General features: G+C 37.4%; 1 protein-coding gene across 1 annotated transcript; it reads left to right on the top strand.

Moving 5' to 3' along the window:
- The first annotated feature begins 5,545 nt into the window (after positions 1-5,545).
- On the top strand, positions 5,546-12,823 carry LOC112140148 (major histocompatibility complex class I-related gene protein). The gene is made up of 8 exons (XM_024263035.2): positions 5,546-5,555; positions 6,143-6,403; positions 7,936-8,214; positions 8,513-8,809; positions 11,394-11,510; positions 11,675-11,692; positions 11,865-11,940; positions 12,146-12,823. Exons 1-7 carry the CDS (start codon positions 5,546-5,548, stop codon positions 11,912-11,914), a joined length of 1,032 nt encoding a protein of 343 aa, XP_024118803.1. The 3' UTR covers positions 11,915-11,940; positions 12,146-12,823.
- The last annotated feature ends 1,333 nt before the right edge of the window (positions 12,824-14,156 follow it).

The raw sequence follows: 14,156 nt of genomic DNA, 5'->3' as shown, positions 1-14,156 counted from the left end.
TGTTATTTCAGTCAGTTTATTTTTGTAGGATTTGTATCTCTGTTCATTTTCTCTCGATCTTTGTTTTAAGAACTTTTTATAGAGGTTATTTTTCTTTTTACAAGCATTTTGTAGACCAGTGGTTAACCAGGGACATTTAGCAAATTTGTTCTTGATTTGATAAATTGGACAATTCTTGTTATATAGTGAGATAAATATTTCTAAAAAACATGTCTAAGCAGTGTCCCCATCTTTCTCTCTGTACACAGAGTTCCAGTTTTGTCTGGTTAAGTCATTATTAAGAGAGTTCATTGTTTTTTTCATTTCTTAACCTTTTATAGACAGATTCTTTGATTATTTTAATAATAATAACAATAATACATTTTATTTCAAAGCGCCTTTCTGGTCACTCAAGGACACTGTACATTACAATGAGAACGAATAAAATCAAGACAAGTAAATACATCCTAAAAACAGAAACACAAAATAAAATTAAAAAAAAATTAAAATAAAAAAAATAAAAAATAAAATAAAATAGAATCAGCCACAGGATAAATGGTCGTGAGATCAGACAGAAAAGGCAGATTTAAACATGTATGTTTTGAGTTTGGACTTAAACACGGGTAATGAATCAGTGGTCCGGAGATCAGGTGGGAGTGAGTTTCATAGTGTGGGGGCCGAGTGGCTGAAGGCTCGGCTCCCCAGGGTGACCAGACGGATGGGGGGTACGGAGAGTTGGAGGGTGGAAGAAGACCAGTGTACGGACGGGAGTGTAAATATGGAGGAGCTCAGATAGATAACGCGGGGCCAGGTCATGGAGCGCTTTGAAGGTGAGGAGGAGAAGTTTAAATTGAACTCTGAATTTGACAGGAAGCCAGTGGAGCTGTTGGAGGACGGGGGTGATGTGATGAAACGGTGGAGTTCTGGAAATAATGCGAGCGGCTGAGTTCTGAACCAGTTGGAGTTTATTGAGAGTTTTTTGAGGTAGACCGGACAGAAGTGCGTTGCAGTAGTCGATGCGAGAAGTGACCAGACTATTGACCAATATAGAAGCGGAATCGACAGTGAGAGAGGGACGAAGACGATTAATATTGCGCAGATGAAAATGAGCACATCGGGTAATGTTATTAATATGCGGTTGAAAGGAAAGGGAACTGTCAAGGATGACACCCAGGCTCTTTACCTGGGGGGGAGGGGGAGACTGATGTGGAGTCAATAGAAAGTGTAAAATTTGAGATCTTGGAAAGTGTGGATTTAGATGCAACAAGTAATAATTCTGTTTTATCGCTATTGAGTTTAAGAAAGTTTTTGATGAACCAGTTTTTTATTTCATGCAAACAAGATGTTAGGGAGGAGGGTGGGAGGGAGGAGTTTGGTTTACTGGAGAGATAGAGCTGGGTGTCATCCGCGAAACAATGGAAGCTGATTTTGAATTTACGGAAGATGTTGCCGAGTGGAAGGAGGTAAGTGATGAATAAAAGAGGACCAAGGACAGAGCCTTGGGGAACACCGGAGGAAACAGGGGAAGAATCAGAACGGAAAGATTTTAGCTGGATGAACTGAGTGCGGCCAGAGAAATAGGAATGAAACCATCGAAGGGGGGTTGAAGTGATACCGAGGGAGGAGAGTCTTTGGAGGAGAATAGAATGAGAAATAGTATCGAAGGTCGCACTCAGATCAAGGAGAATGAGAATAGTGACGAGTCCTGAATCAGCAGCGACAAGAAGATCGTTGGTGATTTTCAGGAGTGCAGTTTCGGTGCTGTGGGCGGGACGAAAACCTGATTGAAAGGGTCCAAAGAGACAGTTATGTTGAAGGTGCTGTTGGAGTTGAGAGGCGACAGTTTTCTCAAGTGTTTTTGAAAGGAAGGGCAAGTTGGAGAGCGGTGGGAAATTCCTAAGAATATTCGGATCTGAACCAGTTTTTTTAAAATTGGTTTTACGGCTGCAGTTTTGAATAATGAGGGCACAATACCGGTTGTTAGGGAAGAATGAATAATGGAAGTGATAAAGGGGAGCAGTTGTGTGAGACAGGATTTGACTAAGAATGTCGGAAGAGGATCAAGCTGGCAGGTAGAGGGTTTCGATTCTTTAATGAGGGCGAAAATTTTTCTTTGTTTTTATATTGATGTCAGATAGTGTAAAAACTGGTAAATGATCAGTTATGTCACAAATCACAAGTCCACTCATATAAGTGTTTTCTACATTATTTGTGAATATATTATCAATAAGAGTAGTACTTTGAGTAGTGATTCTGCTGGGTCTAGTTATGGTTGGATATAAACTCATACTGTACATTCTGCTTATAAAGTCATCTGTTGCTTTATGGTTGCCTGGGTTTATCAGATCTATATTGAAATCTCCACAGATAAACAATATTTTGTTATTTTGAGAGTGAAACATTTTTTCCATCCAGTCACTGAACACTTCTAAGCTTGACCCTGGTGACCTGTATATACAGCTGACAATGACATTTTTCCCTGATTCATTACATACTTCAATTGTAATACATTCCAGTAATCCATCCACTGCAACTGACATTTTATCCATTACTGTGAAATTCTTATTTTTTTGCACATAAATTGCGACTCCTCCACCTTTTTTGTTTACTCTGTTCACAAAACGAAGTTCGTAGTTTTCCAATTCAAAGTCAGCATCCTTGTCACAGCTAAACCAAGTTTCAGATATGGTTATGATGTTAAAGGAACGTTCCAGATTCTGCAAATAGCCCTTGATGTCTCCAAAGTTGGTGTACATACTTCTGCTGTTAAAGTGGATGATTGACAGTCTTCCTTCTGGGTTAACAGAGTTTTTAAAGTCATCTATGCTATAATATTTGCAGTCCAGATTAACAGTGGAAAAGAATTGATCAGGGTCTATGTCATCTTGCTGGTTGTTATCATGATCATTGAATATATGAAGGTCAGGTTGCTGACAGTTCAGATCTCTCTGAGAGTTGTGCTCACAGTTGACTGTTATAGAGATTGTGTTGTTTTTATCAGCCATTGTTGGTGAAGTTTGTCTCCTCACCTCGTAGACCAGCATTCATACTTATCTCTTGTTTAGACTGCAGTGGGAACAAACTTCTCCAGCTCCTCCAATTCAATTCAATTCAATTCAATTTTATTTATATAGCCCAAAATCACAAAGAGATTTGCCTCATTGGGCTTCAAAATATAAACAATTGTTAAAAACTAAACAGACTACATAAACTGGTTATCCCTGCCCTTAGACCCTCCCTCCCGGTAAGGAAAAACTCCTAAAAAACCTGAGTCAGGAAAAAAAGAAGAAACCTTAGGGATTCCCACATGAAGGAGAGATCCTATCCCAGGACGGACAGGCGATACCAGAACAGTTAAAGAAAAATTAGCTTCTACAACTACGTATCTAAGAGTTCATTCAGATAAAGCTGAGGGACGAGTGATGATGAAGTCCATAGTTAAGATGAAGCAGAAGTGCAGTCCACGACCAGGAGCAGGAGGACAGACGACCCAGCAGGAATCACTCTCACTCAGACATGCAGGATGGTGTCGGGGGCGTGGTCCACGGCCAAGAGTGGGAGCGTGGGCGATCCACCGGGCATCTGAAATCTCTCCCGCTCCCCAGAGGAGAGTGGGAAAGAAGAACAACATGTGAATGGAACTGCATCAACAAAAGCATGGAGAACTAAATACAAATAAATAATAATCCAGGCTTCTGATAATGATGACCTTGGCTTGCTCAGGAGAGCCACAAAGCTTGGCCAAGACTTTCCCATCACGTGTCCAGGTGTTTTGGAATTTTCCAATTTTTCTCAGGTAGCGGGCTCTTCGGGCGATGTCAGCATTGTGTTTAGTGAGGTTCTCATTGATAAAGACGTTGGATCCCTTCAAAATTTTCTTCCTTGCTTCAATAAAGCAACTTTGTGCTTCCGATTGACAAACCTCATGAGAATCGCAGGTCTGTCGGTCTCTCTTCTCTTTGGGAGTGGACGGCAGATCTCAAGGTTGTTTGTGTCCAGAGAAATTCCTTTGGACTTCAGGAAATCTTCCACCTGTTGCTCCACGGAGCACGTCTCCTCTTCAGATTCTTCTCCGTTCCCTGCAGTCGCTGCATGTGCATACGACCGGGGCTTGATTTTCAATCCGGTGATGATCACATCATTAATCCTGGAATTTTGTTCTTGGTCATCCATTCGTTTGTCCAAGTTATCCAATCGGTTGACAGTCTGCTCATGCAGAGCTCGGAGCTGCCTCCCATCCTCCAGCCTGTCCGCAAGGTCCTGGTACTGCTTCTTGAGGGCTCGAACTTCTTCCAGCATCAAATCAAGCAGCTTCTCTGTATCTTCCGAATCGTCCGTCACTGGGGGTTTTTTCGGCGGCACGATCAGGAATTGTTTTTAACAATATTTACTCTTTTTGGAGTAAATAGAGTTTTCAGCGTGCAGCTGCTCCTGCCTCCGTGCTGTCGTGCCGTGTTCCCGGATTCATCTGTGAAAATTTTATGTTAATACCACAACTGTTCACACTTTTTCACTTTTTCGAATATAGACAACCGTCTGGTAATTTGGTCCACGGCCACATTAACACTATTAAACAAAGTTGGAAAGTTACAAAACAGCGCAGCACAGATAGCACTTGGACGCACCTATAGAACTAATATCATACATAAACAATTACACTACAAGTAAAGGACAGATTAATTTATTCATTATTACTTTTCATCAGGAACATTATTGTAACAAGAACACCATTTATTATTTATAGAAACCTTAAATTTTATAACTGTTCTACATGCTAAGGATGATTATTTCACTTTACCAAAAGCTAAAACTAATAGCTTTAAAAAGACTGTTCTGTACAGAGGCAGGTTTAATCTGACTTTTTTTATTATTATTATTTTTTAACAAACTGAACTTATCAATCAATCTTTATTAAAAGCACTTTTTTTCTGTTGCAGCTCAGAGTGCTTTCCAATTAAAAACGAACATAAAATACAAAAAGAAGAAAAATTAAAAGCAACCCCACTTTGCCCCACATACAAGCAGGAATAAATGACTATAATTGTAGAAGAAAGGTAAAGCTTGGATCTGCTGTGAGGAAACAATAGATCAGGAATCTCTTAAACCAGCAGCAGATCAACCACAGAACATCACCACAGCGCCCACCAGAACCAGAGTGTAATGCCTCGTTTCCACTAAGTGGTCCGGACCAACTCAGTCCCCTCTTGGCTGGTTTAGAACGGTCCTGGTTTCCATTGAGCGTTGGACCATGAAAGCCTATACGGGGTGTAGACTGATGACGTAGCTGTGTGTCAAAACAGTGAAAGAGAAGCTGCATCACCTGACTCAGAAACGGAGGGAAAATGAAAAAGATAACTGCAGAGGATCATTATAATCTGGAGCTGTGCTGAAGAACAGTCTATTGTTCTGAATTAAAAAGGAAAAAAAATCTCTTCATGTTGATCAACACTCCGATGTTCTTTAATAAATGCGTTATAAAGCAGATCAAAAGTGTTTTTGATGAGTTCAGATCGGTAACGGACATTCTTCAGCCACGGGGGTCGGGTAGACATAGAGACGGGAACTAATGTATGTGTGTATGTGTGTGGGTGTGTGTGTGTGTGTGTGCGTGTCTCCGGTACTCAACCATTGCGAATAAGAGGAATACTGTATGTAGAGAATCTACTATTCTTTGCAAGAAGATCGTGGGTGTTGTCAAATGAGTGTGTGTGCTGCAACCTTTGCGTTTTTGTGAGGTATAAATGCGGTACCACCACCTTTCTTTCCCCCTGATAGTAAATAAAATCTTAAATTTAGGTGGGGAATCCTCAGTGAGAATAACTGGAAAATCAGGTTTCAGTTAAAAACAAACAAGTTAAATCATGGTCTAAAATCAGATCATTAATGATAAAAGGCTTGTTTAAAAGTAATCTGGCCTTTAAAATAGCCATCTTCATTGTTGTAGGTGGATTATAATTTGAACATAATATAGCTTTTGTGACTGTTCAATGAATTTGAATTGGATTGCACTGAACTTAAAGATCTTCAAAGTAAAGTTACACCACTGAATTCTGCTTTTGAATTTAGTAAATCTCCTTTTATTTAATGTCACTGCATTCATAGAAATGTGCTTGTTTTTTTTTAAGATTAAATCGTATAAACTCAAATTACATTTTTCTTTCAGCTCCTCACTCTCTGAAGTTCTTCGACACTGCGCCCTCACAAGTCCCAAACTTCCCAGAGTTTGTGACTGTCTTCATGATTGATGATGTCCAGGTTACTTATTTCGACAGCAACATCAAAGTGAATCTGCCCAAACAGAACTGGATGAAGGAGGCCAAGGATCTACAGGACTGGGAGAAAGAAACCGGAGCCCTTCTGGCAGCACAGCAAACCTTCATTACTGACATTGAAGTTTTAAAGCCGCGCTTCAACCAAACTGAAGGTTAGCGTGTTTTGACTTTATGTTACCAGTGCTTCTACAAATTGCAGTTAGCAGCAGAGCACACTGAGCCTCTTTGAGCAGCTCTACACCACGATCAAAACAACAACAAGATCTGTCAAATGTTTAGTAAGCCTCGGGGTTTTGGTTGTTATGAGACATAAATTACTTAGTTTTGACTTGGAATGGGTATTAAACCAAAACTCTGTGTTATGTTGCTGCCAGCATCATATAAAAACGTGGATTGTGGAGCTTCGTAGCGGCTCAAGAACGAGTGAAGCAGTGGAACTGTAGCGGGTCATGCACAGAGCCTCTGTCAAAATGTTGTCGGCAAAGTGAGCAAAAGTTCTGGTGAACGTCGCAGCAACAGATTCTAGTTCAGAGACCTGATGGATCAGAGTGACTTGGTTCCCTGTCATCTTCGGCTTACTACATTTAAAATTTGCTAAACTGGCTTTTTGTTATACAGAAATCATTTTGGATTTGTGAAGTGGCGATGCATGAGCTCAGAGGGCAATTTACCTAATATGGTTTCAAAATACAGTTCAAGCATACATGATCCGTGGAATTATTGTTACTCTGTTTTTGGAAGGACTTGAAACATTAATAGTAGGATTTGTGACTTGACTTGGACTTGAGAAAAAAGACTTGAGAATTACTTGAAACTTGCAAAACAATGACTTGGTCCCACCTCCGCCGCAGAGTTACCAGAGTTCCACCAGGTTACTGTTGGGTGAAGGCTGGATACTCCCTCGACAGATCACCAGAATGTCACACCACAGCCTCGTCAGCGGAGCTCGCTCATTTGATATGCCGGTTGACAGACAGCCACTATGCATTATCTCAAAAACCAGACAGAGATGTGATTACTGATGTTTTTATAGAACTATTCACAATAAATAAAGCTGATCTCTCAACATCATCCATGTCTTCCATACATTATAAGTGACATATCCACAGACACCGCTTCATGTGGTGATCAGGTTCCAAACTTTGGCTGGTTGCTCCTTCCACACGCGGCCGTAGCGTCAAGCTCAGGAACACATTTTTAACAGGCGGCGAGCAGCAAAGTCACTGTGCGGTGAAACAGGGGCGGGTCGTTCAAATCGCATTTGGTGTGAATACATCTTAAAAAAAGAGTCAATTTTAAGACCCATTCCAATGACAATCTGATTATTTTATGTTTTTAACATGTTCTTGTTGCATTTTTTCCTGATGGATGATATGTATAAAGAAGATTACATTTAAAACGGTGTTTCTGTCTATTTCTTTATTCAAATTATTGTGAATCAGGAGCAGACAAAAAAATGTATAGAGAATTTTGGACATTAGTGTGCTCAGGCTGTTTTATTCAGCCACTGTCCAAACACAGCACTAATATTTTGTTCATTTTGTTTAAATATACAGTCTTAAATTTCGTTTTGAATGGTCTTAAAAAGTCTTAAATGTAACTTTTGTATATGCATTCTGTATGAATAATCTTTTTTAGTTAAATAGTTCAAATTGACTGAGGTTCTTTGTGTTTTATCTTTCAGGTCTTCATGTGTATCAAAGGATGTGTGGCTGTGAGTGGGATGATGAAACTGGAGAGGTCAAAAGTTATTATCAGTTTGGTTATGATGGAGAAGACTTCATTAATCTTGATCAGAAGCAAGAATCGTGGGTTGCTCCAAAACAGAAGGCTGTCGTCACCAAACACAGTTGGGAAAATGACACAGATTTCATGTCAGGAACAAAGACGTACTTAGTCGAGATTTGTCCTGAGTGGCTAAAGAAATATTTGGAATATGGAAAGAGCTCTCTGATAAGAACAGGTAAACTTTCATGATCCTCTCTGTGTTTTGAAAAATTGTACTTATGTTCATCTGTCCTGGTATGTTTTAATGCTAAATTATGATTTTTTTCTCTGTTTTTCTATTTAAATCCAAGAATTATATTTCTCACTATTCTCTTCTTTTTAAAACCTTTTAACTATTTTTCCTTTTGATTTGCTACTGACATTATTTGGTCAGAATTAAACAATATTTTAAATTACCAAAATGAGGGAATAAGTGAAATATTGCTCAAATATAAATACAGAAACCTTTCATTCAAACTTTCTTCTTCCTCCAGAGTCTCCTTCAGTGTCTCTCCTCCAGAAGTCCTCCTCCTCTCCCATCAGCTGTCATGCTACAGGTTTCTATCCTAACAGAGCTGAACTGCTGTGGAGGAAAGATGGAGAGGAGATCCATGAAGGAGTGGAGAAAGGACAGATCCTCCCCAACAATGATGGAACTTTCCAGATGAGCGTTGATCTCCAACTTCCATCAGAAGAAGAAATGCAGGGATATGAATGTGTGTTTCAGCTCTCTGGAGTCAAAGACGACTTCACTACTAGACTGGAGAAAACAAAGATCAGCACCAATGAAGGTATCATTAAAGTTGTAGGAATTAATATTAAACCAATTTGTTTTTCCATGTTCTAGAGTAGTTTTTCTTTCTGTGTTCTAGAGCAGTCTTTTTCAGCATTTTTTAGAATAGAAATACTAGAATAGAAATACTTTATTCATCCCAGGTTGGGAAATTAAATTTTGAGCTAAGGCACATTTTTTTGTTGACAGAAATCCCACGACACACCAGCATTATCTCTTCAATTTCATAAAATCTCAATCACAGAATATTAAAAAAAAAAGAAGTTTTATTACGCTGATCTCACAGCTGCACAGCAGGATGCCTGAGCGCGTTTGTGAATAAATATTGATGAATTAATTATGTTTTATTAAATAAGCATTAACGTGTCAACATTCACAGCACTAATATATATATATATATATATATATATGAATAATGGCTGGGCAATATGTAAATTTTTTTATATCTCCATATAGGTTTTTTCATATTGTGCGATAACAATAAATATCTCAATTTAACCCTCGTGCTCTCTTATGGGGTCCAGATGACTCTACCCTTATATTGATGTGTGATTCCTCCCATGACAAAAGTGGACAGGATGTATGTCTGCCACAGACACCAGTGAAGATAAAAAATCCTTGAAAAAAAAGCACAGTGTGGTATCTTGTGGAGCTAAGATTACCCCACTTTTAATGTAAATACGCCTAGGGTTGCACAAGGAATAAACCAAATAACTAATTAAATTTGAATGTTCTGTGGCACAAAACAGAAGTGTGTAATTATCAGCAGGTTGTTTAAATTTTAGCATGTATTTACTATCCCTCTTTCAACATAACAGATGCAATGAGAATCATGCAAATAGTTTTTTTTTAATAACTAAGCTGAAAATGAATGCAAAAGCTTTCAAGTTTAAGAAGAGGACACTAAAATAGACCACTAAACTGTTTGTTAATTTCCATTTAAAAGAAAGCATTTATTCAGCAAATAAATTCTAATGTTTTCAGGCTTTACAGAACAAACAGAAATTATAACAGCATTTTATACAGAAATACTTAAGGTGTTGTACTTCTTGAGCTTTTTCTGAATTTCTTTTAAGAAAATTTAATTGCATAGAAGTAAATGTTATGAACATGTCAATGTTGTCACCTAGTTGTAAACAAAAATTTAAACACGCTGAGAAAACAATTAAGATATTTACCAGAGATTTCTTAACTCTGTTTTCAAGTGATTACATTTTATCTGGTGGGCTGGATATAATCACCAAGTGGGCCGGATCCGGTCCCCGGGCCTTGACTCTGACACATGTGGTTTAATGGGTCAATTTAACAATGGAAATGCTCAAAATACTGTATGAAGGATCCCTCTGTGGACAACACAGGAGTCAAAACAAATGTAAAAGGAAATAAAATACATAACAATGAAAACAGATTACCGTATTTTTCGGACTATAAGTCGCACCGGAGTATAAGTCGCAGGGGCCAAAAAATGCATAATGAAAAGGAAAAAAGCATACATAAGTCGCACTGGAGTATAAGTCGCATTTTTTTCAAGTAATTTATTTTACAAACTGGTTGAAAAAAACGATATTACATCATCCTGGAAGGTAAGTTATAACATTCATAAGTGAATAGAAAACAGGCTGAATATGTGTCAACACATATTCACATATTAGCATCATGAAAAAAACGAAAAGGTGTAGCATTTATATAACATAACAGTTTTATTTAACTATAGCCTCAAGAACTCATCAACTTTGTATCTTTACTGTAATTAATTGCCCATAATCTCACTCCATATCACTAAATCCCTTAAATTCTTCGTCCTCTGTGTCACGTCTGAATAACTAAAGTAAATAAAGTAATTGCAAAGATCACCATAAGAGGGCACTCTAGACTTACGGTCCATATCTCATCATTAAAAATTCGTATATAAGTCGCACTGGAGTATAAGTCGCAGGGACATTCAATCTATGAAAAAAACCGCGACTTATAGTCCGGAAAATACGGTAGTTACCTGATTAATGTATAAATAAACCTTAACAGATCGATATAAATCACAAACGATGAATAAAAAGATCAAATTATTTAGGTAGAAAAAGTATGAATGTATAAAATTATTTGAATATCAAATTAATATATCCCTAATTTTCATCTAAAAGCCAGATGAAAAAGGGAGGTCTGGAGCCTTCTTTTAAAAACATGAACAGTCTCTTCGGCCCTGAGGCTTTCTGGGAGTTTGGTCCACAGGCGAGGTCTGTAAAAACTCAGTGAAGACTCGCAATGAGTCATGTTAAAAAATCATATCAGATAGATTTGAATGCTCAAGACTATAACATATTAATAAACCAATAAATGAACTTTAAATCAATCCTGAATATGTAAGGTATGCACTGGTTTTAAAATGAGCGTTCCAGGTTTCTGCTCTCTGGTCTTTGTCAGCATATATGCAGGGGAGTTCTGCAGTTGTTCAAGGTTTGATACCCTCCTTCTGGGAAGACCAGTTAGCAGGTCATTACAGGGTTAACTTCACTTTGACAACAGTGTTATTATTTTGACTCTTAGAGGTTTTTTTCATCTGTTCATGATTTTTTTCCGGCTCACAGGTTGGAAGCCACCCACAGAGTCTTCCAATCAGATGGTGATCATTGGTGTTGCTGTTGCTGTGGTTATCGCTATTGTTTGTGCTCTGGTTGCATTCATCCTTTTCAAGAGAAGGAACGGTGAGTTATTATTTTTGTTTCCAAGATTAAAACAATTATTTTAGTTGTATTTATCTCCACTTATCTTTAGCCCAGATCCAGTTTAACAAAATTAGAAGTATAATTTACTAACGAAAGGAAAACATTTTAAATAATTTTCAAACTTTTTTTTTTTTTCATTTTAGCCAAGCGTCCACCCTCTCGTAAGTAAAGCTTTTTTTCCTTCTTCCTTTTCTTCCTTATTCTTATGTTGTGTCAAGTATTTCTCTTTATTTAAACTGACCTGTTTAGAAGTATTTCTATAAATCTTATCATGTTTTATTGAAGCTTCAGTTCAGATGAGGATGCAGACTAACAGAGTTTCTGATCTCACAGCTGTAGAAAACAAAGAGGTCGAGCAGCAGATGCTTCCAGAACAAAAATGAATAAGAGCTGAACTCTTCTCTGAACAGTGAGTTTCTTTGTGTGTTGAACAAATTTGTTTCATTTCTTCTTAGCAGTGCCTGTTAGTGTGTAGATTTTTTTGTGTGATCATGATAGTCTGATCTGTCCTCCACATAAGTGTCATCAGTGCAGATGTTTCTCTGCTACTCTCAGTAGAACAAACTGCATTAGGAAACAAAAATGGATATCATCTAATTTTTCTGTCTCAACAGGTTTTGGAATCAAGTCTTCAACAAATTAAGGACAAAAAAATATTTTTTCCCTTGTAAATTGCAATTTTCTAATGACAATTAAAAAAAACCCTAGCAATTCTTTATAGAAATGAATAAGGATTAACATGTCAACAAGACTTACTTAGCATGCAAACAGACAAATGTTGTCCTTTAAAAGCAAACAATAAATAAATAAATAACACAGATTGGAGATTGGTTCATTAAAATGCTTCTTCTTTTCCAGTAAAATATAAAATGGTTTAAATCTGTAAATAATTCCAGATGTGGTAAATCTAAAGTTAATTAAAGTTGTATACTATGTGATGGTAACTTGTTTCTGCTCATTGCATTTTTGTTTCAGTTCAAATCAAATTTGTTTTTTTTCATTGTCTGTATATTTTAACGCTTTTAGAGACACACTTCTCAATTTGCTCCTGTGATTTTAAAGATAATCTCTTGAATCAAAGTTAAACTTAACTGTTTTTAGTTTTGGTTCTCGTTTATGTTTTTGTTGTTTTGACTTGTTTGTTTTTGATTGATTTAAAATATTTTCTCTGTGTAGACATTACTTATATAAAAGTTGGGGTTTAATTACTTTGGGTAAACAAATGTTCAGTTGAATTTATGCTTGATTTTTATTTGTAAAATTTTTCCTAAATAAACACTGTTGTAATTCCACATTTTGTGTCATTTGTTATTGACCACAAACACACCCATGGCTAGAGCAGGGGTCCGTTTCAAGAAGCAAGTTTTGATGAAACTCTGAGTATGTGAACTCCAAGTTGAGGAAAACTTTGAGCTTCCAGTTTTAGAAACGGAGGAAACTCAAACCCATGAAAGTGGGTTAAAGCAAACCTGTTTCATGACGCAGGTTAAGCTGAACTCAAGGGTTCATCACTATAGCAAGACTGCGGTCGAATATCAAACCTAAAACTAGCTTTACTGCAGTTATAGCAAATGACTGAACGTAACCTGGCCTGGAACATGTTTCCTTCAGGAAACTTCCCTTCAGGAGTTTCCTGCACTCTCCGCCCCTTTTTGAAGCGAATAATGTTCAAATAGGACTTCCTTATTAAAATTTTGAGAACATTCACATTAGAAACTTCACGTTTCCACTACGCAGAAACCAAAATAACATGTCCATTCATAGAGGATCCCGTAGACAAGGAGGCTGGGTCAATTCAGAGGAAATGTTATTTACATCAGGAGAGGATTTTGAGGACACGAGTCGATTGACTGGTGTTTCATAATTCATTTTTATTTGAGTGAAACCGCTTTCCACAAACTCGTCATTAATAATACAGAGTTTTGTTTTCCTCTTTTTAAACGCTTAAAAATGGAAATCTTTAAACCTTAAACACTGGAGACAACTGTTAAAGCATCAACTGTGCTGCGGGAGGCATATCAAATGTTAGAACCATTGTCAGCGTGGCCGCCTTGTAAAGGGCGGGGTTTGACGTGTCCCGGCTACGGAGAAGTTTTATGATGCTAAAAACTGAGATTACTCGTCTAACTATTGACAGATCAAAAACAATTTGTTACTTAACAAATGATTAAATGACATTATTACAGTTTTTTCCAAATGCTAAAACACATTTTCTGAAACATTAGACCAATTTAACAAAACACCAAACACAATTTTCAAAACATAAGCTAAATATACAAAATACTTAACTCATGAATCAAAATCTCACTTTGAGGTCAAAATGAAGACTCTGTTGTCAAAACGTACACACACGCATCAAATCCAACACACTACGCACCAAAACACCAAACGCAATTTTCAAAATATAAACCAAATATACAAAATTCTTGACTCTTCAGTCAGAAGCTCACTATGAGTTCATAATGAAGACTCTGTCGTCAAAACTAACAAACATGCAGCAATCACAACACACTACACAACAAAACACTTGACACTGTTCACAAAATGTTTTACAAAGAGCTATGCCCCCCCCACACACACCAGATGAATTAAACAGTAAAAAGTATCAGGGATTCATTTTTTATT

Source organism: Oryzias melastigma, unplaced genomic scaffold (assembly GCF_002922805.2).
Source record: "Oryzias melastigma strain HK-1 unplaced genomic scaffold, ASM292280v2 sc00352, whole genome shotgun sequence".
In the NCBI taxonomy this organism is placed as follows: domain Eukaryota; kingdom Metazoa; phylum Chordata; class Actinopteri; order Beloniformes; family Adrianichthyidae; genus Oryzias; species Oryzias melastigma.
This window is presented reverse-complemented; position numbering and strand designations above follow the sequence as displayed.

What these genes read in the sequence shown, in the direction of transcription:
- LOC112140148 (XM_024263035.2), top strand. An exon ending in GCGCTTCAACCAAACTGAAG is followed by an intron (nt 6,404 to 7,935) that starts GTTAGCGTGTTT and finishes TTTATCTTTCAG; the next exon opens with GTCTTCATGTGTATCAAAGG. An exon ending in GAGCTCTCTGATAAGAACAG is followed by an intron (nt 8,215 to 8,512) that starts GTAAACTTTCAT and finishes TTCTTCCTCCAG; the next exon opens with AGTCTCCTTCAGTGTCTCTC.